Source organism: Cololabis saira, chromosome 12 (assembly GCF_033807715.1).
Source record: "Cololabis saira isolate AMF1-May2022 chromosome 12, fColSai1.1, whole genome shotgun sequence".
Lineage (NCBI taxonomy): Eukaryota > Metazoa > Chordata > Actinopteri > Beloniformes > Belonidae > Cololabis > Cololabis saira.
The window spans coordinates 46,860,318-46,886,160 of NC_084598.1; the positions used below are offsets into that span (position 1 = coordinate 46,860,318).

The 25,843-nt window shown below is 44.5% G+C and overlaps 1 protein-coding gene across 1 annotated transcript in view; it reads right to left on the reverse strand.

Moving 5' to 3' along the window:
• Positions 1–252: 252 nt before the first annotated feature.
• The window catches only part of LOC133457541 (protein NLRC3-like), a 549,537-nt gene continuing 523,946 nt past the window's right edge, over positions 253–25,843 (reverse strand). The window contains exons 9-11 of the mRNA XM_061736903.1: positions 3,858–4,034; positions 3,538–3,711; positions 253–1,144 (exon numbers count right to left, since the gene is read on the reverse strand). Coding sequence (XP_061592887.1) covers positions 1,126–1,144; positions 3,538–3,711; positions 3,858–4,034 — 370 coding nt within the window. The 3' untranslated portion in view covers positions 253–1,125. The remainder of the gene's footprint in view (positions 1,145–3,537; positions 3,712–3,857; positions 4,035–25,843) is intronic.

The following is a 25,843-nucleotide window of genomic DNA, read 5'->3' on the forward strand; positions in this document are numbered from 1 at the left end:
AGCTATCGTTTTTGTCCATCGCTCCTGTAGTTTCTTGTGCTGGCCCCCCTTTTTCTCTTTTCTTTTTTTTTCTCTTTTGTACATGGTGCAGCATCCTCTGCCGGTGGAGAATAGCATCTCTGAATGCACAACACAGGAACCTGCAGCGTGGGAGTGAGAGGGGCAGGGTAACGGCCCTAACCCTAACACCCTAACCCTAACCATAACACCAACACCAAAACCCTAAACCTAACCCTCTAACCATAACCCTAACCCACTTCCCCTCAAACTGATCTCAAATAACTTTCACCTGAAATTAAACCACTTGACATTTGTGTTTTATCTTCTGTGGTTTGATCTGTGTTAAATGTTTCTGTGTTTTTAGTTGTGTTTTGTCTGGTTTTCTTATGAGGAGCCAATAGTAAACTAACATCAAACTTGTCGACACCTGCATTTTCCGTCAGCTTTTATAAACATCGAGGACCGCAATGGAAATAAGCCTGTTGGCTTTATTGTGTTTTAATCCTCGACAATTTTTATCATTAATGTATGTGAGACTGCAATGCAGTTATTCGTGTATGTTTTTTTAAAGATTGTCCAATCAATCAATCAATCAATCAATCAATCAATCAATCAATCAATCAATCAATCAATCAATCAATCAATCAATCAATCAATCAATCAATCAATAAAAAGAAAACACCGGGGAGTCATGTGACTCGGTGGGGGAGACGGCTGCTTTAATGAGCAGCTCCGCCGCGGCAGCGCAGACATTTATCCATCACTACATTAGTAGTTGGAACCTCTGAACTAGAACTCATCCAGACTTTAGACAAAGAGCTTGAGGAACAATGTCGAACGAAACTCAAGTTCAAATTAAAGGCTACCTTTTGATGTACTGTTTTTTAGCAATAATATTATAACAATAAAGACGTTTTGACTTAACATGAAATACATGAATATTTGAGAAGTTTGTAGAACGCTGGAATTCAGAAACTATGTTCATCTTCATCTTCATCTTCATCTTCATCATCATCATCATCATCATCACAGTCCAGTCAGAGTCTGTCCACACAGACTGGTTCTGCTTCAACTCTGAGGACGATCCAGGACACGTCTCATCCTCTCAGCACAAACACCGTCCCGTTAACTCTCATATTTCCATCTGGAGAGAAGAAGAAAGAAGAGAGGAGATAAAGGAGTGTTTGCAGAGATCCCTCCATCAGCTGTAGAGGAAGAAGAAAGAAGAGAGCAGATAAAGGAGTGTTTGCAGAGATCCCTCCATCAGCTGTAGAGGAAGAAGAAAGAAGATAAAGAAGTGTTTGCAGAGATCCTTCCATCAGCTGTAGAGGAAGAAGAAAGAAGAGAGCAGATAAAGGAGTATTTGCAGAGATCCCTCCATCAGCTGTAGAGGAAGAAGAAAGAAGATAAAGGAGTGTTTGCAGATATCCCTCCATCAGCTATAGAGGGAAGAAGAAAGAAGAGAGCAGATAAAGGAGTGTTTTCAGAGATCCCTCCATCAGCTGTAGAGGAAAGAAGAAAGAAGAGAGCAGATAAAGGAGTGTTTGCAGAGATCCCTCCATCAGCTGTAGAGGGAAGAAGAAAGAAGAGAGCAGATAAAGGAGTGTTTGCAGAGATCCCTCCATCAGCTGTAGAGGAAAGAAGAAAGAAGAGAGCAAATAAAGGAGTGTTTGCAGAGATCCCTCCATCAGCTGTAGAGGGAAGAAGAAAGAAGAGAGCAGATAAAGGAGTGTTTGCAGAGATCTCTCCATCAGCTGTAGAGGGAAGAAGACAGAAGAGAGCAGATAAAGGAGTGTTTGCAGATATCCCTCCATCAGCTGTAGAGAGAAGAAGAAAGAAGAGAGGAGATAAATGAGTGTTTGCAGAGATCCCTCCATCAGCTGTAGAGGAAGAAGAAAGAAGAGAGCAGATAAAGGAGTGTTTGCAGAGATCCCTCCATCAGCTGTAGAGGAAGAAGAAAGAAGATAAAGGAGTGTTTGCAGAGATCCCTCCATCAGCTGTAGAGGAAAGAAGAAAGAAGAGAGCAGATAAAGGAGTGTTAGCAGAGATCCCTCCATCAGCTGTAGAGAAAAGAAGAAAGAAGAGAGCAAATAAAGGAGTGTTTGCAGAGATCCCTCCATCAGCTGTAGAGGGAAGAAGAAAGAAGAGAGCAGATAAAGGAGTGTTTGCAGAGATCTCTCCATCAGCTGTAGAGGGAAGAAGACAGAAGAGAGCAGATAAAGGAGTGTTTGCAGAGATCCCTCCATCAGCTGTAGAGGAAGAAGAAAGAAGAGAGCAGATAAAGGAGTGTTTGCAGAGATCCCTCCATCAGCTGTAGAGGAAGAAGAAAGAAGAGAGCAGATAAAGGAGTGATAGCAGAGATCCCTCCATCAGCTGTAGAGGGAAGAAGAAAGAAGAGAGCAGATAAAGGAGTGTTTGCAGAGATCCCTCCATCAGCTGTAGAGGGAAGAAGAAAGAAGAGAGCAGATAAAGGAGTGTTTGCAGAGATCCCTCCATCAGCTGTAGAGGGAAGAAGAAAGAAGAGCGAAGAGCATCTTTGAATGCACAACACTTGAACCTCCAGCGTGGGAGTGAGAGGGGCAGGGTAACGGCCCGGTCAGGCCGGGGAGAGATTTGTCCGTCAAGACTCCTCTCCCTGGCCCTGCCCCTTCTCAACCTTTCCCCGAACCTGCACCTAACCTGGGGCTTGCTGATTGGGCCGGAGCTTCGGGAGCTGCATGCGTGCCTGCGGTCCCCTCCCCTGGTCATCCCGTTGCTGCTTCCACCTGCCTGCGGTCCCCACCCCCGGTCATCCCGCTGCTGCTTCTACCTGCCTGTGGTCCCCAGCCCCGGTCATCCCGTTGCTGCTTCCACATTTCCACCTGCCTGCTGTGTGCTGTTGTGGTCCCCGACCCCCAGTCTGGTCCTCGGCAGGAAGGTCCCCCTTTATGAGCCTGGTCCAGGTTTCGTCCCTCCTAAAGGGGAGTTTTACTTTCCACTGTTTGGCTTAAGGCCTTGCTCCCACTAGGGGAGTTTTTACCTTTTCCTCGTACTCGCTTCCGGACCAGAGGAGACCGATCCTTCCAGGCCGTTGCTCCCAGGCTTTGGAACGATCTTCCACTCTCTCTGCGTTCCATGGAGTCTGTTGACTCCTTCAAAAGGCAACTAAAGACCTTTTTATTTGTGCAGGCTTTTGCCTAATTGTCTTGGGGCTGTTATTATCGTAAATGTGTTGTCTTGGCCTTTTAATCTTAAACTTTGTATGTATCTCTTAACTGTGTTTTTATTTTAATTGTGAAGCGCTCTGTGACCATGGTCTGTGAAGGGCGCTGTACAAATAAAGTTTACTTACTTACTTAATTACCTGCCATTGTTTATGTAATAATTGCTCAGGGGTTTATGTTCATGTTCTGGGTCTCTGGAAAGTGTCTGGAGACAACTTTTGTTGTTTTAGACGCTATATAAATAAAATTGAATTGAATTGAATTGAATTGCATATCAGCTGGATTTAGTAGAAAACTGCTGGAAGCAGCAGAACCGACTCCAACCTCCACTGACCTGAGAATCTGCAGCTGGTAGTCTGGACTCTGCACCAGACCAGACAGCTGCTCCACATCTGAATCCTGCAGGTCATTCCAGCTCAGGTACAAATGTTTCAGATGGGAGGGGTTGGACTTCAGAGCTGAGACCAGAGAAGAACAGCTGATCTTTGACAAACCGCAGTCCTTCAACCTGAATAAAGACACCAGAGAAGAAGAACTCAGAGCAGTCAGATGGTCAGTGTGGATCAGTAGAAGATCAGCCTGATGTCTGCAGTTTATTGTCAACACAACTTTCACATCAGATTAATCTGAACACACAACTAAAACATGTCTGACCTCAGAGTCTCCAGTCTGCAGTCTGGACTCTCCAGAAATCCACACAGATGTTTCACTCCTGAATCCTGCAGCTTCTTGTTCCTACTCAGGTCCAGATGTTTCAGATGGGAGGGGTTGGACTTCAGAGCTGAGACCAGAGAAGAACAGCTGATCTCTGACAGATCGCAGCACTCCAACCTGGATAAAGAAGAAACATGTTAAAGTCTCATCAGAGATGTGTTTCTTCAAATATCAACTTTGTCATCAGGTCCATGTGGGTCACCACCGTATTTGGACTTTATAAAACAGTGTGGCAGGGTGCAGGATTGGGGCAGGGTCTGCAGAGGAGAGAGGGAGTGCGGGGGAGTGGAACACAGGTGATGCAGCTGGAACAGCTGATGCTGCACAGTTGTGTCTAATCACTCTCTGTGTATTTCAGTAGTGTGCAGGCCCTGGAGACAGGAGAGGAAGGACGCAGAGCGGAGCTCTGCTGCGAAGACAGAGCTACTGAAGGTGCTGCGTGCAGATCTGTGGCTGGCTGAGTCCTAGGTCACGTCTGTGTGATTGAAAATAAAATTAAGAATTCCTCCTCGAAACCCTGTGTCTGCTGTCCTCTCTGGTGACCCCCATAGCACGAGCCTTGCTACTTGCTACTGCTTTTAAAAAAAAATGTATTTAACCTTTATTTAACCAGGAAAAGAAACCCATTGAGATTAAAAATCTCTTTTGCCAGGGTGTCCTGGCCAAGAGGCAGCACAAGATTTCAGATATTAAAATATACAGAGGTGTGATGTGAAATATTAAAATCAAATTAAATCAAATGAAACAAAAAATGGAAATAATTTAAAACAGTTACAAATCAGAGATGCTGTCTCAAGTGTCTCATGCTAGACTTAAAATCACTCAGTGGAATAAGTTCTGTTATTTTTAGATCCTTTTGAAGTTTGTATATGAATGCTCTTTTTCCTTGCTCTGTGCGCACAGGTGGAACAGAAAGCAATAAATAATCATTAGAGCGTAGTCAATAACGATCAACACTCCTCGGTGTGATTAAGTCTATGATGTAGGGGGGCAGTAGTCCAAGTATTGCTTTGTATATAAAGGTATACCAGTGACACAACCTCCTGGTGGACAGTGACGGCCATCCCACTCGGGGATATAGTTCACAGTGACGGGTCAAGGCCCAGTAATGAACCTTAGAACAGCCTGGTACACAGAGTCAATCTTACTCAAACATTGAGCTGAGGCATTGATGTACAGCAGGTCACCATAATCTAAAATAGGTAAAAAGGTTACTGCAACAAGACATTTTTTTAACATTAAAAGAAAAACACAATTTATTTCTAAATAAAAACCCCAGTTTCAGTTTAGGTTTCTTTACACGGTTTTCAATATGGGCTTTGAAAGTCAGGGTGTCATCAAGTAGTATACCAAGATATTTATATGTATGGGCCACCTCTATTTCACTTCCCTCAACGGTGAAAACTGTGGGGATATTTAAAAGTCCCTTCTTTCGCTTTGAAAACAGCATTTGCTTAGTTTTGTCAGCATTCAGTACTAATTTTAGCTGAATAAATGCTTGCTGGATTTTATCAAAAGCCTTTTGCAGCGATACAATTGCATTAGTAGGGGTTGATCCAAAGCAATAAATAATTGTGTCGTCTGCATAAAAATGCATATTAGTATCAGATATGTTTTGTCCCACGTCATTAATATATATAACAAATAGGAGGGAACCTAATGTAGAGCCCTGTGGCACCCCCTTGTTGACACTCACAAAGTCTGAGCACAACTCATCATATTTGATACATTGGGTCCTATCATTTAAATAGTTTGCAAACCAGGAGACTACATGATCAGATCAAACGCCTTCGAGAGGTCAATGGAAAGGGCAGCACAGTCCTGTTTGTTATCAAGGGCAACAAGTATGTCATTTATCACTTTTGTGGCGGCAGTGACAGTACTATGCTTTTTCCTGAAACCTGATTGCAGTTTTAAGAGTCATTTGAGTATAAAAAAGCTTTAAGTTGCTCACATACCAAAGATTGTAGGATTTTTGACAGGACACACGGATTAGATATTGGCCTGTAGTTGGTTAATAATGCTGGAGCACCACCCTTAAATAGAGGAATAACAAAGGCTGACTTCCAAACTGATGGTAGCTCTTTGCTTTCAACTGACAGGTTGAAAAGTGCTGTGATCAGCTGTGCAATGAAATCAGCAGCCATTTTTACAAAATAAGGCTCTATATACCTTTACTGAACATCCTGAGGTTTTCTGGTCCAAGTCTGACACTAGATCAAGATGAAAACACCAACATACACACCAATCCTTTTGATTAGTGTTGATGTTCAAATATTGTTCAAAGCAACGTTTTAGAGATCAGAAGCTGATCTAGCAACAATTATTAACACCACAATGGATCTGTGGAGAACTGCTGGACTTTATATCATGTGTCCAGTTTTATATCATTTATGCAGGATTCCTGAGCTTTTTATCATAATGATCCTTGTATGTTATAAAGAGTTAAAATGATGTTTTCTGAGAGCAGAAGATATTAAAAGGAACCCTGGCTATTAAGACATGTGGTCCCTAATTAGCCACAATTGTTCTCTTATACTAAAATATCTTGTTAGAAACACATAAAATAATCTAATTGCTTTAAAAATCTACAATGTTTATCACATATTTTGACCTGCGGGAGGCGCCATGTTTTACCTGCGCAATGCATTCTGGGGGCGATGACGTAGAGCGTTGGCTCTGGGAAGATAAGCCGCGTTAGTTTAACTGGGACAGGTATCTAAAACATAGATGAGCAGCATCTCCCGGCCGTGGAGGCTGACGAGGGAGCCCATAAGACGTCTCGGTTCAGGCAAACTGGATCAAAGTTCTGTGATGCACGGGAGATCTGCAAAAATGATCAATGTCGTGCGCATCTTACCAGTGCATTAGGCTCCTGCGTTGACGGCGTAGCCTACGGCGTAGACGGCGTAGGCTACGCCGTAGACGGCGTAGCCGGGGCTTTAGAGCCTGCAGCGCACCACCATCCGCTCTCCGCTCTCCGCTCTGGCCGGGATGGAGACGCCGGTGGGCAATATGCACGTTTGGGTGGGCATAGCCCACCCCTGCCCCCCCCTAAAACCGGCTTCGGGTGCTGGGTCCAGCATTTGATGACAGACCAGAGGCTGAGGGGACTGGCCCGGGACTTTGACGAAACGGGAGGCGCAGACTTCGCTTCAAATAGGCAAGAACATCTTTATTTAATTTAATGACGCCAGATCTGGCTGGGGTTTTTATTGTAGCATCGGCTATCTGCTAGTTGAAACGTGTGGTCGGTTAGTCTCTGAGTTTTATGGTGTTTTTGTAGTTCATGCTTTATGGTGCGGCACTTTTTTTTAATTTTTTTTTTTAACTTTTTTGTCGGTGCGCCGTCACCTTAATGTTCAGCTGTGTTTTGATCTGTGTTTCTGGTGCGCCGTCACACTTTTAGCTGTGTTTTCATCTGTTTCTGGGTGTCAAAACAGTGGACTGGGGTTAGCAGGAGCCACCGTCTGACATCACTACCCAGAATGTAAACAACAATGGCGACCTACATGTTAAATTATATTTTCAAATTTTATAAAAACGAAGACATCAAAAAGGTTTTTTATATCACATTGTTATAATTGATACCAACATTTATCTTTTAAGACCTACATGTCTTAATAGCCAGGGTTCCTTTTAAAATACTTTAATTTGACTTAACTTGCAAACACCTAATAATTCTGTTACATCTGAGTTTATCAGTTAATATCTTACTTTTAGTTAAAGATAAGAATGATTGAATTCTGTATATTTATCAGACTAATTCAACAGATTCTGAAGTCTGTGTGAAACTAAACATCAGGTTCTGTATCGCTTGCACTTGAAAAGTCTTTGCTTGAACAACTAATGATCTGCTTGATTAAAGGACATTTCTGAATTAAACCCACACGGGAGGATCTAAGACACTTCCTGTCAGGACGATCACTTTGACGCTCCACCTGTAGCCGTCAGTCCAACCTGTCCAGGTCTGAGGCCTCGTTTACACGCAGCAACAACGCTGCTGTTTTCATCAGTTTTAGCCGTTGCGGCGGAAGCAGCACAACGCGGAAGCAGCACAACGCGGAAGCAGCACAACGCGGAAGCAGCGCAGCGTTTGACAGCGTGGGAAAACGCTGAGAAAATTCTCACCTCTACTGCCGAGCTTACCGGATTGCTTACCGGATACCTTCTCACCTCACCGGGCCCTTTACTGGGCCCGCGCCGGTAAGTGCCTGTTCCTCAGGCTGTCCTTAAAGGATACAGTCATACCTCTCCTGAAACCTCAACGCTGTGGACCACACACCTTGCTGCCGGAGCTCTTTTTTCTGTTCTCCCCAGCTACACAATGCCAGCCCTGCCGTGTGAGGAAAACAAACTCCTCACACGAGCTAACAAAAGGATCACCGACCTGGAGGATGATGTCAGACGACTCTCCGAAGATCTGAAGCAGAAGGAATCCCTGCTCTCCAGCGTCATGGAGGTGGCGGCCGGGCAGTCCAGGAAGATCTCAGAACTGAGCGCGGCCCTCCTGGATACAGCTGTGTGGGATCCTTCCACCTGTCCACGGCCCTCCTCCTGCTCCACACCGAACCGCGAACCACCCTGGTCTGAAGTGGTGGTTCGCGGCCGCAAGAAGCACTCAGGCGGGGCCGCCTCTCCTCCTCCGCCGCTGAGCCTCTCCAACCGCTACACGGCTTTGTCGCCGGATGAAAATCCGGTCCATCCGGCTGATGTCCTGCAACCTGCGGTTTCAGCTCTACACCCGACGACAGCGCCGGCCGACACCACAGCCCCTCCACCGTCAGCTGGCGACACCCAGGAGCCCCAGCGACGCTCAACCTCATCCCGGCCGACGACCTCCTCCTCTGCCCGGCGGGAAATCCTGAGGGAGGCGGTGCTCCGGCGCTCCGGGGGCCCTCCTCGTCCTCGTCCGGAGCCGGCAGGAAATCCCCGTTCCTCGTCTGATGCCGCGGCCACAGCCTCACCACCTCACCCGTCTACCCGGGCACCCAGCGGGGACCCTGCATCCTCCAACCGTGAGTCCCCACAACCTTCTTCTCCTCGCCCCCTCTTCTCCCCAACCGCACTGATCGTGGGAGACTCAATATCCCGGAACATTAGGTTCTTCAATGCAGCCACGCATTGCTTCCCTGGAGCCACAGTCCCGGTGATTCTAGGGAAACTCCCCGCTCTGCTACAGTCTGCTCCATCCACCATTGCTCGCGTCATTGTCCATGTGGGATCCAATGATTGCTCCAAACCGCGCTCTGAGCTTTTAAAAAATGATTTTAATGAGCTGTTCACCTTCCTTAAAAACTGTGGGAAGTCCATTTTTATCAGCGGCCCGCTTCCAACGCTGTCCCGCGGAGCAATGCGCTTCAGCAGGCTGCTCTATCTGAACTCTTGGCTTCAGAACACCTGCAGGGCTCTTAACATTGGTTTTATCGACAATTTTAATCTTTTCTGGAATCGTCCCTCCTTTTACAGACCCGACGGACTTCACCCAAATAGGCTGGGGGGCCGCGTGCTGGCTGCAAACATTCAGCACGCGGTTCTGTCGGCTCCACGGGAGTGACTATTTTCTGGCCACACCCACACTCCCAGCTCTGGCCCGGAGTCTTCCTCTTCACCTGTGGAGCCAGCCGCTCACAGCACTGCCCCCCTCTCCAGCTTCCCCCACAGGTCACAGTCATCATTGCCACCCCCACCAGATAATTCTTCCATAAAACCAGCTACATCTGGCGCCACCCACACACCAGATCCTCAACCAATTCATCCCCTGGTCACCGCCCGTTTTCCCCGTCAGATCCACAGACCCACTGGTTTTAACAGAGACAATCTTGTTTTTATCAACCCGGTACGTTGTGGTCGCGAGCGCACGTCCAACACAGACATTAACTTGGCTGTGTTGAACGTGCGCTCTCTTTTAAACAAAACCTTTATTTTAAATGATCTTATTGTGCATCATAAACTTGATGGTATTCTTTTAACAGAGACATGGCTTGGCACGGACGCTGCATTTTCCCTCATCCAGGCTTCTCCACCAAATTTTAATTTTTTATTTACTACACGGGGTGTTAGAAAGGGAGGCGGCACAGCTTCAATTTTTAAAAACATATTAGCTACAAAGGAGGTCCCTTTTAACAACTACTCCTCATTTGAACACCTTGCCTTTGTTTTTAGCAGTCCTCCTATTCTTTGTTTAACTGTTTATAGACCACCCCATCACTCCACTGTTTTTATCAGTGAATTTTCAGAGCTTTTATCAATCATACATACCACTTACAACAGAATTTTAATAACTGGTGATTTTAATCTACACATTGACAATACCTCCGACCCACTGTCGAGAGAATTTTTAAACCTTTTAAACTGCATGGATTTTACCCAACATGTCACACAGCCGACTCACAACAGAGGACACACCCTCGACCTGGTCATAACCTATGGCCTGTCCACCGGTGTGTCCTCTGTTGTCGATCTGGCTGTGTCTGACCATTACTGCGTGTTTTTTAACGTCACCAGTCTTAATCATCAGGAAGCCTCGATGAGAACGGTGAGGAAACGCTACCTAACTCCTGAAGTGGCTGCAAATTTTATTGAGATTTTACAGAGCACTCCTGCAGATGTTTTACCTGCATCATGTGATTTTATTGTTGATAATTTTAACAGGAAACTAGAATCCACTCTGAACTCAGTTGCTCCACTTTTAACAAAAACCATAAAAACTAAGCCTACACCCCCATGGAGAACTGAGGAAGTCAAAAAATCAAAAAGAAAATGCAGGAGTGCTGAGAGAAGGTGGAGAAAAAGCAAACTTACAATACATTATCAGATATTTCGTGATCAACTCAAATCCTACAATAAAACCGTCAAACAAGCAAGAATTGCCCATTTCTCAAAACTCATTACAGACAATAAAAACAATTCTAAATTTCTTTTCTCCACCTTCGATCTTTTAACAAATGTACATTTTAAGAATTCCTCACAACCACCAACAGACAATCTTTGTGAGGATTTTGCAGACCACTTCAGAAGTAAAATTGACAACATTAGGTCCAGTCTTTTACCACATCAAAATGTCATTTTTAACACATCTGGACAGTTGCTTTTACCCGAGGAAACACTGGAGAGCTTTGCCCTGGTTGATGCGAGGACACTTGGTCGAGTTTTCTCCCAGGTAAACCCAACAACCTGCCTTTTAGATCCCATTCCCACATCACTTTTAAAGACATTTTATGAATTCTTTGAGGAACATATTTTAAATATAGTAAATTACTCTCTTCAGACGGGTGTCTTCCCTGCCGCCTTTAAAATGGCGGTGGTGAAGCCCCTTCTGAAGAAGAGTAATTTAGATCACAGCATTTTTAATAACTACAGACCTGTATCCAACTTACCCTTTTTAAGTAAGATTTTAGAAAAGCTGGTTTTTAACCAAGTAAATTATTTTTTAATAAGAAACAATATTTCAGAGAAATTTCAGTCTGGCTTTAGGATGAACCACAGCACCGAGACAGCCCTTTTAAAGATTTTAAATGACATCAGGTGCAATTTAGATAACCGCAAACTGACAGTCTTGGTTCTACTGGATCTTAGTGCCGCCTTCGATACAGTAGACCATCACATTTTATTAAACAGACTGAAGCACCTGGTGGGCCTCTCTGGTACTGTTTTTAACTGGTTCCGCTCCTATCTCACAGATCGATCTTTCTTTGTAAGTTTGGATACATGTTCCTCCAGAATGCATGAAATTAAGTGTGGGGTCCCCCAAGGGTCAATTTTAGGTCCGCTTCTTTTTAACCTTTACATGCTTCCCTTGGGGGACGTCATCAGGAGACACGGCATCAGCTTCCACAGCTACGCTGACGACACACAGCTGTACATCGCTGTGTCTCCTGATGACACAGGGCCACTTGATGCCCTTTTTAACTGTATTTTAGATATTAAGTCATGGATGGCAGATAATTTCCTACAGCTCAACCAGGACAAAACAGAGGTTTTAGTTATTGGTCCTGAAGGCCGGAGAGAGAAACTTTTACCAAAACTACAAGATTTTAAACCTTCGCAACGTGTAAAGAACCTGGGTGTTATTTTTGACTCTGAGCTCACTTTTATTCCACACATAAAGAATATTACGAAAATAGGTTTTTACCATCTTAAGAACATAGCCAGAGTCCGCCCGTTTCTCTCTCAGGCCAGCACGGAGGTGCTGATGCATGCTTTTATCTCTAGTCGTTTAGATTATTGTAATGCCCTGCTCTCTGGTCTTCCTAAAAAGAGTATTAAGAACTTACAGCTATTACAGAACTCAGCCGCTCGCGTGCTGACGAGGACCAGAGGGCGGGAGCACATTACACCTGTTTTAAAATCGCTGCATTGGCTCCCCGTCCGTTTCAGGATTGATTTTAAGGTTCTTTTACTGGTTTTTAAGTGTCTTAACGGTCTTGGGCCATCTTATTTATCTGATCTGCTTTTACTGTATCAACCCTCACGGACCCTGAGGTCCTCTGGTACCGGCCTTTTAACCATTCCCCGAACCGCGACCAAAACCCACGGTGAGGCTGCATTCAGCCATTATGGCCCTTCTTTATGGAACAGCCTGCCAGAGAACCTCAGGGCCGCAGAGAATGTTGATATTTTTAAAAGGAGGCTCAAGACACACCTTTTTAGTTTGGCTTTTATCTGATCTCATTTACCTAGTGTTTTTAGCTATGTATTGTGTGTACTTCTTTAGCTCTTTTATCATCTCTAAAACTTTAATCCATTTTAATGACTTTTTACTTTATGTTATTTATTATTCATCTTAAGTTTTATATATATTTCTCTAAAATTTTACACTTTTAGGCATTTTTTACTTTCTTTTAATCTTTTAGTTTTTAGCTCCAGTGTTTCCTCAGGGGGGTCGTTCACACTGGGAGGTGTGCCTGCTCCGCCCATGGGGGTGTCGTCATGGGGATCCCTCAGGCCTGGGTAGCTGGGGGGGGGCTCCACCTTCTGTGTGGGGTCTGCCCCGGTCTGTCCGGGTTGGGGGGGTCTCTGTGGGGATGCTTCTGGTGGTCGTGGTCGGTGATGCCTCTCGGTGTGGACGGCCACCCATAGGTAGTGTTTTCCTCACCTGGATCGTTAGTGCTAAGCCATGTCACCAGTCCACTTATTGTGTGTGTGTGTGTGTGTGGGTGTGGGCGTGTGAGTGTGTGCACAGGTATATGAGTGTGAGTGAGTGTGTGTGTACGCGTGGGGGGTGGGGTCGTATGGAATGTTTTAAATTGTGTTTTTTTTTATTGTTATTTTATTCTGCATGTAAAGCACCATGTGTTGCATTTTATATTGTATGATTTGGCGCTATACAAATAAATAAAGTTTAAGTTTAAGTTTAAGTTCGTTTACACCAAAACGAAGCTCAAAGTCTCCAAAAACCATCATTCCTGAAAACTCCGGCTAAAGTGGAGATTTTTAAAAACTTAATCTTCACGTTTGCTTGTAAACGGAGAGAAACTGACATTTAGGCTTCAGAATGTCACATTATGAGACAGAAACGTCACCAGCGTCATGTGTTTACGGTTTGTTTGTCCGCTGTGATCTTGATGGATGCTGTTAAAGTCGTGCTGGTTTTTACGTTTGTGCAAACACTTTTCATCTGTTTGCATTTGCATTTACAACTGCTGTCACATCACGAAAAGATGAGTTTATGGGAATATGCTGACATACCATTTAACCGGTAATGTTTGTGTTTGCTGGGTGTGTGTGGATGTTATTGGGAATTTACTGGTGAAAGAAGTTTACTGTGAAATACGGCCATTTCTGAGCTGTAATCGGGAGTTTACTGACCCCACTTTGTTGCCACGGGTAGAGGAACAGCAGGGGACCTTTTAGGCCTTTGTTTAAAAAGGAGCCATCACACAAGAGCCATCAAACGGCCATCAACACTTCTGTGAGTTACCATTCAAACTCCCCCAACCTGTCTATGCCCAATTGGCCTACGTGAATAGCAAATGGAGATAGGGCCTTTATGTTATTGCGGGGGTGTGGCTAAGAATTGATTCAGTAATGTCATTGGTTTCTGTCTCACAGCGTTGAGAGTTGCGGGGGTCTTTAAAGTTTTTCCTAGTTAGTTTGTTTTGCTCCCGCCCGGTAGAACTTTTTTTGCTTTTGAGGAGATACTGCTGCGTTGTTGTAAAACATGTCGCATAAACGGTCCTTGGGCTTTTATCCAAATCAGAGCGCACACTACAAGACATGGACGGCAGATTTGAACTACTGGACGAGGAAGTGAAGAACTCTGATCGTGTTGAAAGTTGCAGCTCCATTGTTGATTCCACACCCGCAAAACGGATTAAAAGAGCAAAGAACACACGCGTTGCTGTAAGTAAGTTTGCTTATGACTATAAGGACTGTGCACAATTCCTTTTACATTTAACTGCGTGTCCACAGGAGGCAATAATGCTTAAATACTTTTAGAATCACACTAACTTTGTATTATTAATCTATACAGGAGGCTGTAAGACATTTACACAATTCTGAAAACAACACTATGAAAGTGGATCCAAAACAAGGGTAAATATATGTTTTTTGTTTGTAATCACTGTAATTTACCACAGCAAAATGAAAAATAAATGAATAAACGGCATTAGGAAAGAAATTGTTGAAACATGTGTGGCTGTGGCAACGGGTAACAGACAGTCACGTGTGCTCAGTGTAGTCACGTGTGATCTAGATCTATTTTCTCCACACAAAAAATAAATAAAAGGTTGCTTTGGGGTTTGAGTTTGTTTTTAATCAACTAACATGGCTCCTCTCTTTCCCAACAGTATCAATTCTCCACATAACCTTGCAGTTACGACATACATGTTGGAGGAGGTCGGCATTGCTTTTCCTGACACAGACAGCGACGTGATAACAGGTAAAAAGAAAGACACATCCATCAGTGTTCTTTTAGAATTGCTTTGAATAGATATTGAAACTAATTAAATTCTAATTGTATTTTTGCTTGTGCTTTAGCTGCTTGCAAGACTTATTTTGAGTTTTTGAAAAGGAGCCATCATCTCGATCAGCCAGAAAATGCTCCCCAGAAAAAGAAATTAAACAATGCAATGAAGACTAGACAACGGAAAACAAGGGTAAGTTACAGCAATATTTGAGTTAGTGAGTTACAGTATATGGAACTGAGATGTTTTTAATTTAGTGTTAATTGAATATTGGTAAAAATTATACACATTTTAATTGCTACTCTATATTTTGCAGTTGCTGGCCTCCAGGGCTAGATGTGTACAGACTCCCGCTGCGGCAGCGACAGTCACTGGGGCAGAGCGGTGCCACGCAACGGGTGGCGCCACTGGGAGACAATGGCTCGTTTTTAGCTCTGTTAAACTCTTAAGTTGACCTGTTTGGTAGAGGAGCAGGGGCCATTCAGATCAAACTGTAAAAAAAAAAAAAACTGCAAGAGAGAAAAGTGCTCACTGACTGGACTAAGTTTTGATCTCTTTGTGGGAGAAAAGTGCCTTTTTTGTTTTTTTCATGTGGACACACACTGAACTTTTTGGAATACTGTGTTTTAATTTTCTGCAATAAATACATTTACTTGTACTGAGGTGGTTGCTTATTTGATTTCTGAAATGTGCATGTATTTGTAGCCTTGTAAACTGCAGGTAGCTTGCAGTAATCCTCTCGGGTGCAATTTTGTTTTGCACCAGTAGAGGTTGCTGTGCTTGGGGGGGGTTGGGGGGATGGGGCTTGGGGGGGGTTGGGGGGGTGGGGCTTGGGGGAGGTTGGGGGGGTGGGGCTTGGGAGGTGGGGGGGCGGGGGGGGGCGGCGGGGTTGGGGGGTGAGGCTTGGGTCGGTGAAGTTACCCCCACCAACTACCAAGTCTGGAATGTCACACCTTTGTGTGACAATAGCCAGCATGGCACCCTGCTGAGCTGGCTACTCCAAACACAGCAGGAGGTCCCAGTACAATACGGGTGTTTCCGGACCGGGAAAATTATTAGTTTTCGGCTGGTTTACCTTACATAAATTCCCGTGCTAACACCTGAAATACCGGGGGTATACACAGCCGTAAACCCTGTTTTTTTTGCTGTGTGTATTATGTGGAGGAGCAGAGGAGAAGGAAAGCTCGGAGCCCTGCAACTTTACATCCACTTTATCTCCAACCAAGACAAAGGGTTGCCTGGCAACGGCGTCGTCGTCGTGTTTGGATCCGACCAGGACGAACCGCTCGCTGGTGAGAAAACTCAGAAAACGAAAGAGTTGTCCCGGAGGAATGGTGTGAGAACTTCAGGATGTGGCGGTCATCGCTACTGTCCCTTTAGGAGTTACTGCGCCCCCACATAGAAGGTCAGACCACTTTCATGCTTGGACAGTGTCATGAAAAAAGTAGCTGCATCCTCTACTATTTAGCTGACGAGAGTGGACTGCACAAAACAGCAAACGCATTTGCTCTATCTAGTATTTGTGCGGGTTCATGTAAATGAAGAGATTTTGAAAACGATCTGATATAAATGATGGTATTTTTCAAAACATAGAGGGAGAAATATCAGTTTTTGTAAATATCCGGCTGTGTGTAAACGTGGCCTAAGGCAGGGATGGACAACTGCAGTCCTCGACTGCTGCAGTACTGATAGTTTTCCTGTTTAATCACACAGGAAAGTCTTTAGAGACTACCGTTAGCACTTTGAGTCGTGTACGTCGACAGTGCATTTTTTGAGTAAAAGCTACGTGGGAGGGAATGTCTTGATTTTATCTGACAGGGATGAGTTGTGAAAAGAGTAAGAAAATAGAATTTAGTAGTTTCTGTAAAAGACGAAAAGGAATTGAATTAAACAAAAAAGGGAATAATTGCTGTACATTTTGAGGGTTTATTTGAAAAACAAATACATTGATTTTATTTAACAAATGTATGTAAATTAATAAATAAGCCCTATATTTAAGTTTTGGCAAAATGTTAAATTATCTCTGGGTCTCATTTATTTTAATGAGGATATTATTGTGTTAGTACTGGTTGATGAAATTTGCACCTTCGTGGTATCCACCTGTAACGAGACCGAACCCAAGCACCACCGTCCTCTAGGAAGTAACACAGAGTGGCTGTGATGGTGATACATTTGTTTTACCAGGTTCTTCACGTTTGCTCTTTTGGTGACCTGTTCCCTGTTTTATTTTGAAAGTACATCCTTGTGTGTTTAGTTCTTTCTTTGACTCCCCTTGATCCATCCTGATTGTTTGCACCTGTGTCTTGTAATGGGAAATTTTGGTATAAGATATATTTTATCTTTATGCTTTACGACTAATGCACAAATCCTGCTTTCAAGTGAACATTCCTATGGCGAGGTCATGCTCCTGTGACACAGAGCCTGGCATGGTTGCCAGGGTGATATTTTGTCTATTTGTTCCCAACCTGGCCACTATAAGATAGCGTGTGCCTAAACATCTCCAGGGCATTACAGGCTGACTGAGTGTCTGCTCAGATTGGCACTGTGTGATCCTCCATTCATTGAATGTTTCTCTTTTTATTAAAACTCCAGAAAGACAGCTGAGTGTGTCCTGACATTCTTTTTTGAACACTTTATTGAACGAACAACAATTTTTTTTTTATTTTTTTTTTTATTTATTTATTTATTTTTTTTAACCTTGTCTGCACACATATTATTGATTGATACCATGACGGTAGAAACCAAAAGTGTATATATGTGCATTATTACTATATGTAATATATACATATATATACGCACACATATGCGTACACATACATAAATATACACATACAAACCCAGTGTTTTTTTTTTTTTTTTTTTTTTTTTTTGGGTGGGGTGGGGGGGGGGGGGTGACGACATCCACTGCCAATCCAGGAAGCAGGAACACACGGAGACACACGTCAAGCACTGGAAATCTGCAACAAAAAAACCACAAACAAAGCACGAAACCGGCACGGAGCCATCCAAAACACGAACAGCAATCGACCTAAATCTTGAGATCTGATCGCAGTCTGAGCTAAGCCAGGGGTTCTTAACCTTTCTGACCTTGGGGCCCAATTTCTTCAGTACAGAGTGGCCCGGGGCCCATTAAATATTAAAATTGTATAGCGGGGGTATTCAACTAAAACTTTGTATGTATGTATGTATGTATATATATATATATATATATATATATATATATATATATATATATATATATATATATATATATATATATATATATATTATGTGTGTGTATATATTCAAGTAGCCTCATAGTTGTATCAACATCTGCACCTGACTGTTATATTAAAAAAAGTACATTTCAAAAATATTTGCCATGTGTAACTTGAATTACACATATTTTTTTCTCTTAAAAATAAAATTGATTTTATTTTATTTTTCAAATGCTATCTTATTTTATTTCTCTACCAGCAGTTTGAATTTCCCCTTTTTTTTTGTTAATTGTCTCAACACATTTTTATAATAAATGAATATAAACACATTTTAGCAATTGAACAGTTTTGCAGTTTGTCTTTCTTCCCCTTAATCTTATGCCCCCACTTTCTGTCGTTCAGTGAGAGAACTGATCTAATTTCTCCTGCCAGGACTTTAAATCTGGGCTGGATGGTGTCAGGTTCTCATGCACATGTGAAGGTGCTGGTGAACCTGGAACGATATTTAGTTTTAATTATGTTCATTGTGGAGAAAGCTGCTTCACAGCTGTATCTGGACTCAAACATGGGTGTTTTAAGATTTTATTTATTTAAGATATTAAATTAATCAGTTGTCTCAGCGTGTCAGGCTTCATCCGAGCCTGATCAGCTGCGCCCACAGCTCTCCGCGCTGCAGCCCAGTCACTTTCCGATGCTTTTGCAACAACAGTCCAGTCCAGCAGACACCCACGCATCTACCATCCTTCAGCAGTAACGACGGAGCCCGCTGCTGCCCGAGCGGCAGCGGGCTCCGCGGCCGCGGGGACGCGTCGGCTCCCGCTCAGCCGGGCGGCTCCTCCCGCTCTCCGGCCCGCCTCTGCGGGGCAGCTCCCCCGGGAGTCTCGTCTCCTTCTCGGCTGCGAGCCCCAGGTCTCGCCGTCCGCCCCAGGTGTCCGCCACAGAGCTGCCGCCGGGCAATCACTGGCAAATCACGCCCCCTTCCCCTTTCTCATGGTGGCTTCAATTACGTCCGCCTTAAGCCTGAATAATGGTTCCGCGTAAATCGACGCAGAGCCTACGCTGTAGAATCCCTGATCCTGCTGGATCTAAACGTACTCTGTGCAAAATAAATGATTTTTTCTGTAAATACACACCATTTCTCTTACTATTACACGTACAGCTAGCTGAGTGTCTTCTCCTCATTTGGTCGGGAGTTGCTATGCAGTCCCACGGCCCTCGCGGCCCACACGTACAAAACTGATTTTTTTTTTGCGGCCCTCTAGAGGGCGCTCGCGGCCCAACGTTGGGCCGCGGCCCTATGGTTAAGAATCACTGAGCTAAGCTATCGCTACCGCTACCTAAACCCAAAAACTAGAGAGCCAGCATGCAGGTGAACAAGCCAGTGTGTATGTCTATGTGTGTGTGTGTGTATGTATATGATCATGCATGTGTGTGTGTGTGTGTGTGTGTGTGTGTGTGTGTGTGTGTGTGTGTGTATGCATGTGACTAAATGACTATATGTGTGTGTGTGTGTGTGTGTGTGTGTGTGTGTGTGTGTGTGTGTGTGTGTGTGTGTGTGTGTGTGTGTGTAATAAACCAAACAAAGCTCCACCTGAAGTGTATCTATAGTGGGGGAGGGGGGGGAGCAACCCCGCCACCCGTGAGACCAGAGGCCGACAAGGAAGAGCCCGGAACCCAGGCCACCGGCAACCCCACAGAGGGGAGAAGTAGGAGGGAGGCAACCCACCGCCTGCGAGGCCCCCCCCCCCACCCAGCGGCGGCCGAGGGGGCCCGCGGGCGGGGCCCCCACGGCGCGGAAAGAAGCAGCCAGGGATCCCGCGGCGGCGGACCGCGACCCAGGCAATCCCCGGCCACCCGGTCCGGGCCGGACACGCGGCCAGGAGGCCCTCACCCTTCAGGCCAACGACCCCCACCCGGCAGGGGGCCAGCCTGCCCGGAGAGATAGAGCCGCCCCGGCCGCCGACGCGGGCAGGCGCACCCGTCCCCCCACGAAAGTGGCCCTCCAAGACCAGAGGGGCGCACCGCCGTAGAGGCAGCGGGGGGGACCGGAGACGGGCCCGGAGAGAGGGAACCCCCCAACAAGGCGACACCCGCGCAGGCCCGACAACGGAGGGCCCCAGACCCAGGCATCCCATTCATTCATCCATTCACCTATCCGATACCTATACTAACAATAATATAATATACTATACATAATAATAATAATAATACTAATAATAATACTAATAATAATACTAATAATAATAATAATAATAACCATCTTTGTATAATATAATATTGATAAATTATTAAGTTTTTGATGTCCTGCCAATGGAGGCTCAAATCCTCCATGGCAGGACCCTTCCATACCGCATTCTCACCGACACAGACATACAATCACGCACCGTTTCCCCCTCCCCGGGGGGGTCCAGCACCGCCAGAAGGCACCCCAGGCTGCACGGCGGGCCCCGCCAGGCCCGGGTAACCCGACCCACCCGTCCCAGGCCCAGGCCGGTGAGGGAACGCGGGTGATGTGGGACCCCCTCCCCCTGTTGAACGAACAACAATTTTTGCCACCACAATTTGGCGACCACGAAGGGACCCCATCTGTGAGCGGATTTTTCTTTTTTTCCTCTGGAAGGTGATTAAAGTGCACGCAACAAACCTCGTACTCCCCCATCACATGAAGGTCGAGAAGAGGGCCTGAGGTCCGGAGGATTGAAGGGAGTCCTCTCACCGATTGGGGTCTAACAAACTCGTGGCTTCAGAAACACCTTGCTGTTCTTTCGGGTGAGTTTTGAGGAAAGAAACGGCCGAAATAAGTTGCGCGCGAAAGTCTCCTACCTACTGAACAGACAGTAGAGTCGGCAGACTGCTGGATACTCGGCTTCCCTACGGGAGGAGGCTTTGTGTCAGAGAGTGGTAGACTTACTTCAAGTCTTGAAGAACTTGGGGGCTCTGGTTCGGGGAATCTAGAGTGACCAGACCGGGTCTGGGGGTGCTTAGGGCCTTATAATACTAAGACAGGTGAAGGAAAAGTTTGTGTTTTGTCTGAGCTGATTTTTGTCTGTTAATGTCTGGCATAACAATTGTGACTGTCTGGAGAACAAAAAATTAATTTTGAATAATAATTAAAGTTGGAATCTCGGCTTTTCCCGTTGACAAAGTCAAATCGTTAAAGTTAAAGGGTAAAATTACATTTTTTTTTTTTTGTGAAAATTAAACTTGCAAACATCTGAGAGAATCAACAATGGGAACAAGATTAAACAAACCCTCCTTCTGACAGTAATCTTTCCGAGGGACCAGATTTGGAAGTAAACGGGTAATCCTAAGTACTACCATAACTGCTTCTGTAGGATTTAAAAGATGCAGCAAAGACACATCGGCAAGGAGAAGTTGTTCCTGCACATAAATCGAGACTCTATTATAATTATTATTATCAATAAACAATTTACATTATATGCTGGAGAAATTCCACCAGTTAGCACTCACTAGAAGAAAAAAATGAAAAACAAATTGAGATAGATTGGAAAGCCTTTGGAATGTGGCTGAGTGAGGCGAAGCGAAGGCAGACACCCAAACAGACCACGCCCCAGTGTGTGAAGCTGGACCTGGACTTGGACTCTGCCCCACCCGCCCCACACGCCCCCCCAACCAGCGCCCAGACCTGAAGCAGAAGCACCAGCGCCTGGACCTCAACCAGTTGCGCCCTTTTACCCCCCACTGCCCACAACCCCTCCCTCCCGCAGCGTTATCACTTTGTCGGATAACGCCAATAACATCAGCTTTGTCAACGGCGATACAAGCTGCTTTTCCCATGGTTGTTGACTGGCAGAAAGCCTGCGTTCACCAGGGAAAGGGTGAGATTGTTGCTGCATTCCTGCAAAGGCTGAAAGAGAGAGCAGCGGGAGGGGCAGAACACGTGAGGGCCCGTGACGTCACAGACCGCCGCCGTGGCCAGAGACGGGGAAGAGGCCGGGGACGTGGGAGAAGGGGTGCCGGACTGACTAGGGGTGGGGGAGAGAGCCGGTGGGGGTCCGGCGGACACGTGGGGCCGGCTGAGGGATCTGCAGACACATGAGCACCCAAAATACACAAACACACATACACACAAGAACCTTGTTTTTCATTTATTGTAATAATTAATCTGATCATCGACCAGTATTTTGGACAACTGTCCCATAGTTTCGTGGGAGCTAATAACTTTTACTTTTTGTCGCCTAAAAATGCATTTTTTTCCATAAAGGAAACGTTCATCAAGCAGACAATCCTAAGTACCCCCTGACCGCCTCAAAGATTTAACAGGAACATTTAACAGCAACTTGCAGGTCTGGATTGTTTAGGTGTGTGTACACAATGTCCAAAGGGAAGGAAATCAGCACACTCGTCTGTATAAGATTATAAAGTAATTTATTAAAAAACTTGGAATTGAGTATTGTGTCAGGGGAGATTATTCATGACGTATGAGTACACACCCCGCTGCTGTTGTAGCTGCTTGCCCCGTTGTCAGTATCCTCTCAGACGTGATTATTAACTAATAAAGAACTTCCAGTTACGTGAACACAAATGTAAAATTAAAAAAGTGTCAGTAATTTTACTCATGCCGAACTGTTAGTGGGTTAAAGGCTTCATTATAATACTTTTGGCTGTTAGAACACTGTTGCAGGGGCTGATTTATCCTTTTTGTTTTATTCTGCAGCAGGAAAACTCTTGCATCACATGCCAGACTGGAAAGCTTCATTCACAGTTAATTAAAAATGAGGTACAAATAAGATGAAGTGATATAAATGGACCAGAAGTGAAAAAGATTCAACCTGAATCCACATGCTATTCTGTCTCAGGTTCCGGCAGAGAGTAAGTGGTTTTCGGTTGTTGATATTTCCAACGTTTTTTCTCAGCGTTCCAGTGCATCCTGACAGTCAATTTTGGTTTGCTTTTGTTTTGATGGTAAAATGTTACACGTTCACTCGTGTGGGGTCGGCACGACGTAGGATCAATCAGCCGCGCTGATTTCAGCGACAAGGCCGTGGTCCTGCGCCGATCCGAGGCCCGGTGACAGGTTTCCCCGTCAGCTGCCAGAAGGGGCAGCTGACGTAAGAGACACTCCTCTCCATAGATCTAGAGGAATGGGATTTTGTCTGTCTGTTTTGTCTAATGGTTGTCTTGTCCAATGTTTTTGTCTAATGTTCATGACGGAAACTGTTTATTGACAATGTTGCGGTCTTCCAACATTGTGAAGTAAAGTTTCGATTTTTCACTCAAGATCGGCGTTCCTCTTTAATATTCATGCTGCCTCACTCTGCTGCACCTCTCACTTTGTATTTCTTTTGTACAATTTTAATTTTTTATCTTGTATTTTTGCATAATTCTTGTCTGTAGAAATTGTAAATAGGTCATACTTATTCTCACCACCTCAAACTGCTGCACCTTAAAATGTTTATAATTTTGTACATAGAAATTCCACATTTGTCTATTGTTCATTTGTTTATTGTTCACCTTTAATACCACAGAGAGCGAAACTACCGGAGTCAAATTCCTTGTTGGACAATGTTCGAACCTGGCCAATAAAGATGATTCTGATTCTGATTCTGATTCTGAAAACCAAACTGTCAAAAAGGAGAGTTATCAGCTGAAAGAAACTTGAGATGGCTAAAATAGCAGACAAACGGTTAAGTTGAAACTTATTCCTAAAATTATTTCTAAAAGACTCTTAGTCGACAGGAGACGTCCCTTAAACTAGGAAATAAAGATTTTGGAAAAAATAAATCTTGTGCGTAATATTATACGGAACTTAAAACCTTCTAAAACAACTAATTTAAGGCTAAGAGCGTAAGAAATATAGGTTTTGTTGGAGATTGAAAAATAGGAGAAAAGGGGGCTGCTGCAGGCTGCAGCAGGGCCCAAGGTTGTGTGTGTGTGTAAACGTGTGTGTGTGTGTGTGTGTGTGTGTGTGTGTGTGTGTGTGTGTGTAAACACGTGTGTAAACGTGTGTGTGTGTGTGTGTGTGTGTGTGTGTGTGTGTGTGTGTGTGTGTGTGTGTGTGTGTGTGTGTGTGCGTGTGTGTGTGTGTGTGTATAAACACGTGTGTAAACGTGTGTGTGTGTGTGTGTGTGTGTGTGTGTGTGTGTGTGTGTGTGTGTGTATGTAAGCTCCATGTCGCCTGTCTGACCTTTGTCTGCGTTCACGTGAAGCTGCGTGGATGAGAGGGAGGTTTTATCTAATTTTCCTTTCTGTTGACATTATTGTTAAAATGATACAAATAACTGGCTTCTTGATGTGGTGTGGTCTGTGTCTGACGAGGGAGATTTTTGTCTGCTGGACAACATACATGGGCCTGATGTGCTGGGCTAATGTTTAATTCACTTTTTAAGGTTTTTCTTTCCTTTATACTAAACTGGTTTCTCTCCTGTTTACATCTAAACTGTTTTTTTTTCTCCTTTTTACATCTAAACTGGTTTTCTGTTTACATCTAAAATATTCATATATAACAATCTTCAGACTTTTATAAACACAGAACCTGTGAGGTTAATTCAACCTTTGAACTTGTTTTGTCTTAGGGCCTGATTTACTAAAGGTTTGCATGTGTAAAAACATGTGCAAACTTGACAGCACCCGCAAACCAAAGTGCCAGCTGATCTACTAACAGCGTGCAAAGACGACTGCGCCTCTCAAATGAGCAAAATAGCGCACGCTGTTCAGTTAGTACTTTTGCCCTGATGAATAATCAATATGGGGCGTACCCGCCAGAAATCGCTAAATACTGGGAGGGGAAGATGCAAATTGCTCCATTTACCACGCGCAATGAGATTTACCAAGCCTGAAAGTAATTGCGCGTATTGTGATTGCGTCTGTATTTAATCTGTTCGAAAGGAAGGTGCTAATCTGCTGCTGCTGTTATTGTGGCAAGGAGGCGACATCCAAAATCAAAGAATACGCAGAGAGAGAGTCTTTATTCTGCTGCATGCTATTTTAAAAATGGTTGCACAAGTTTTATTAAAGGCCACTTTTTCTTTAGTTCTTCGCCTTATATCTTGCCACCTTCTCTTATTGTGCCCCCCTCCACTCGCCCACAAGCAGGCCAAGCCTTTGTGCCAAACTTTGTATTTTATTGATTACTTATCTTATTGAACGTGAAATCATCCTTCGTAAATTACATTTAATTAAAACCCGTGCTTATTAATCACAAAACACAGGTTAAACATCATGACCAAATCCGCTCTAACCCGGTGTGTCAGTGATCAGCGCAGACAGACTGCAGCTTCGCCTGAATTATGGTTCCTCGGCAGGAGGGTCCCCCCTGATGAGCCTGGTCCTGCTCAAGGTTTCTTCCCTCCTAAAGGGGAGTTTTTCCTTGCCACTGTTTGGCTTAAGGTTTTTCTCCCACTAGGGGAGTTTTTACCTGCCATTGTTTATGTAATAACTGCTCGGGGGTCATGTTGTGGGTATGGGTCTCTGTAAAGCGTCTAGAGACAACTCTGTTGTATTAGACGCTATATAAATAAAATTGAATTGAAATTGAATTGGTTCCGCGTTAAATCGACAGCGTAGCCGACGGCGTAGGGTCGCGGTGCGGTGTGCATCGCCGCGTACCCTATGTCGTCGTTTCTGCGTTGGTGTGACGCGGAACCATAAATCAGCCAATCAGGGAGCAAGGGGTTGGGGGAGCTGGGTTGATGTTGATCCGCGGATAAAACTTGTTAACGAGCATCAAACTCACTCTTATCTACGCGGAAATAACGCTAAAATATAAAGAAGGCGTCCCAAAGTGTGATCTATGGTGAAATAGGAAAATTAAGATGTGCAACTCTTATAAAGGTGAGACATGCATTTAATTGACTTCATG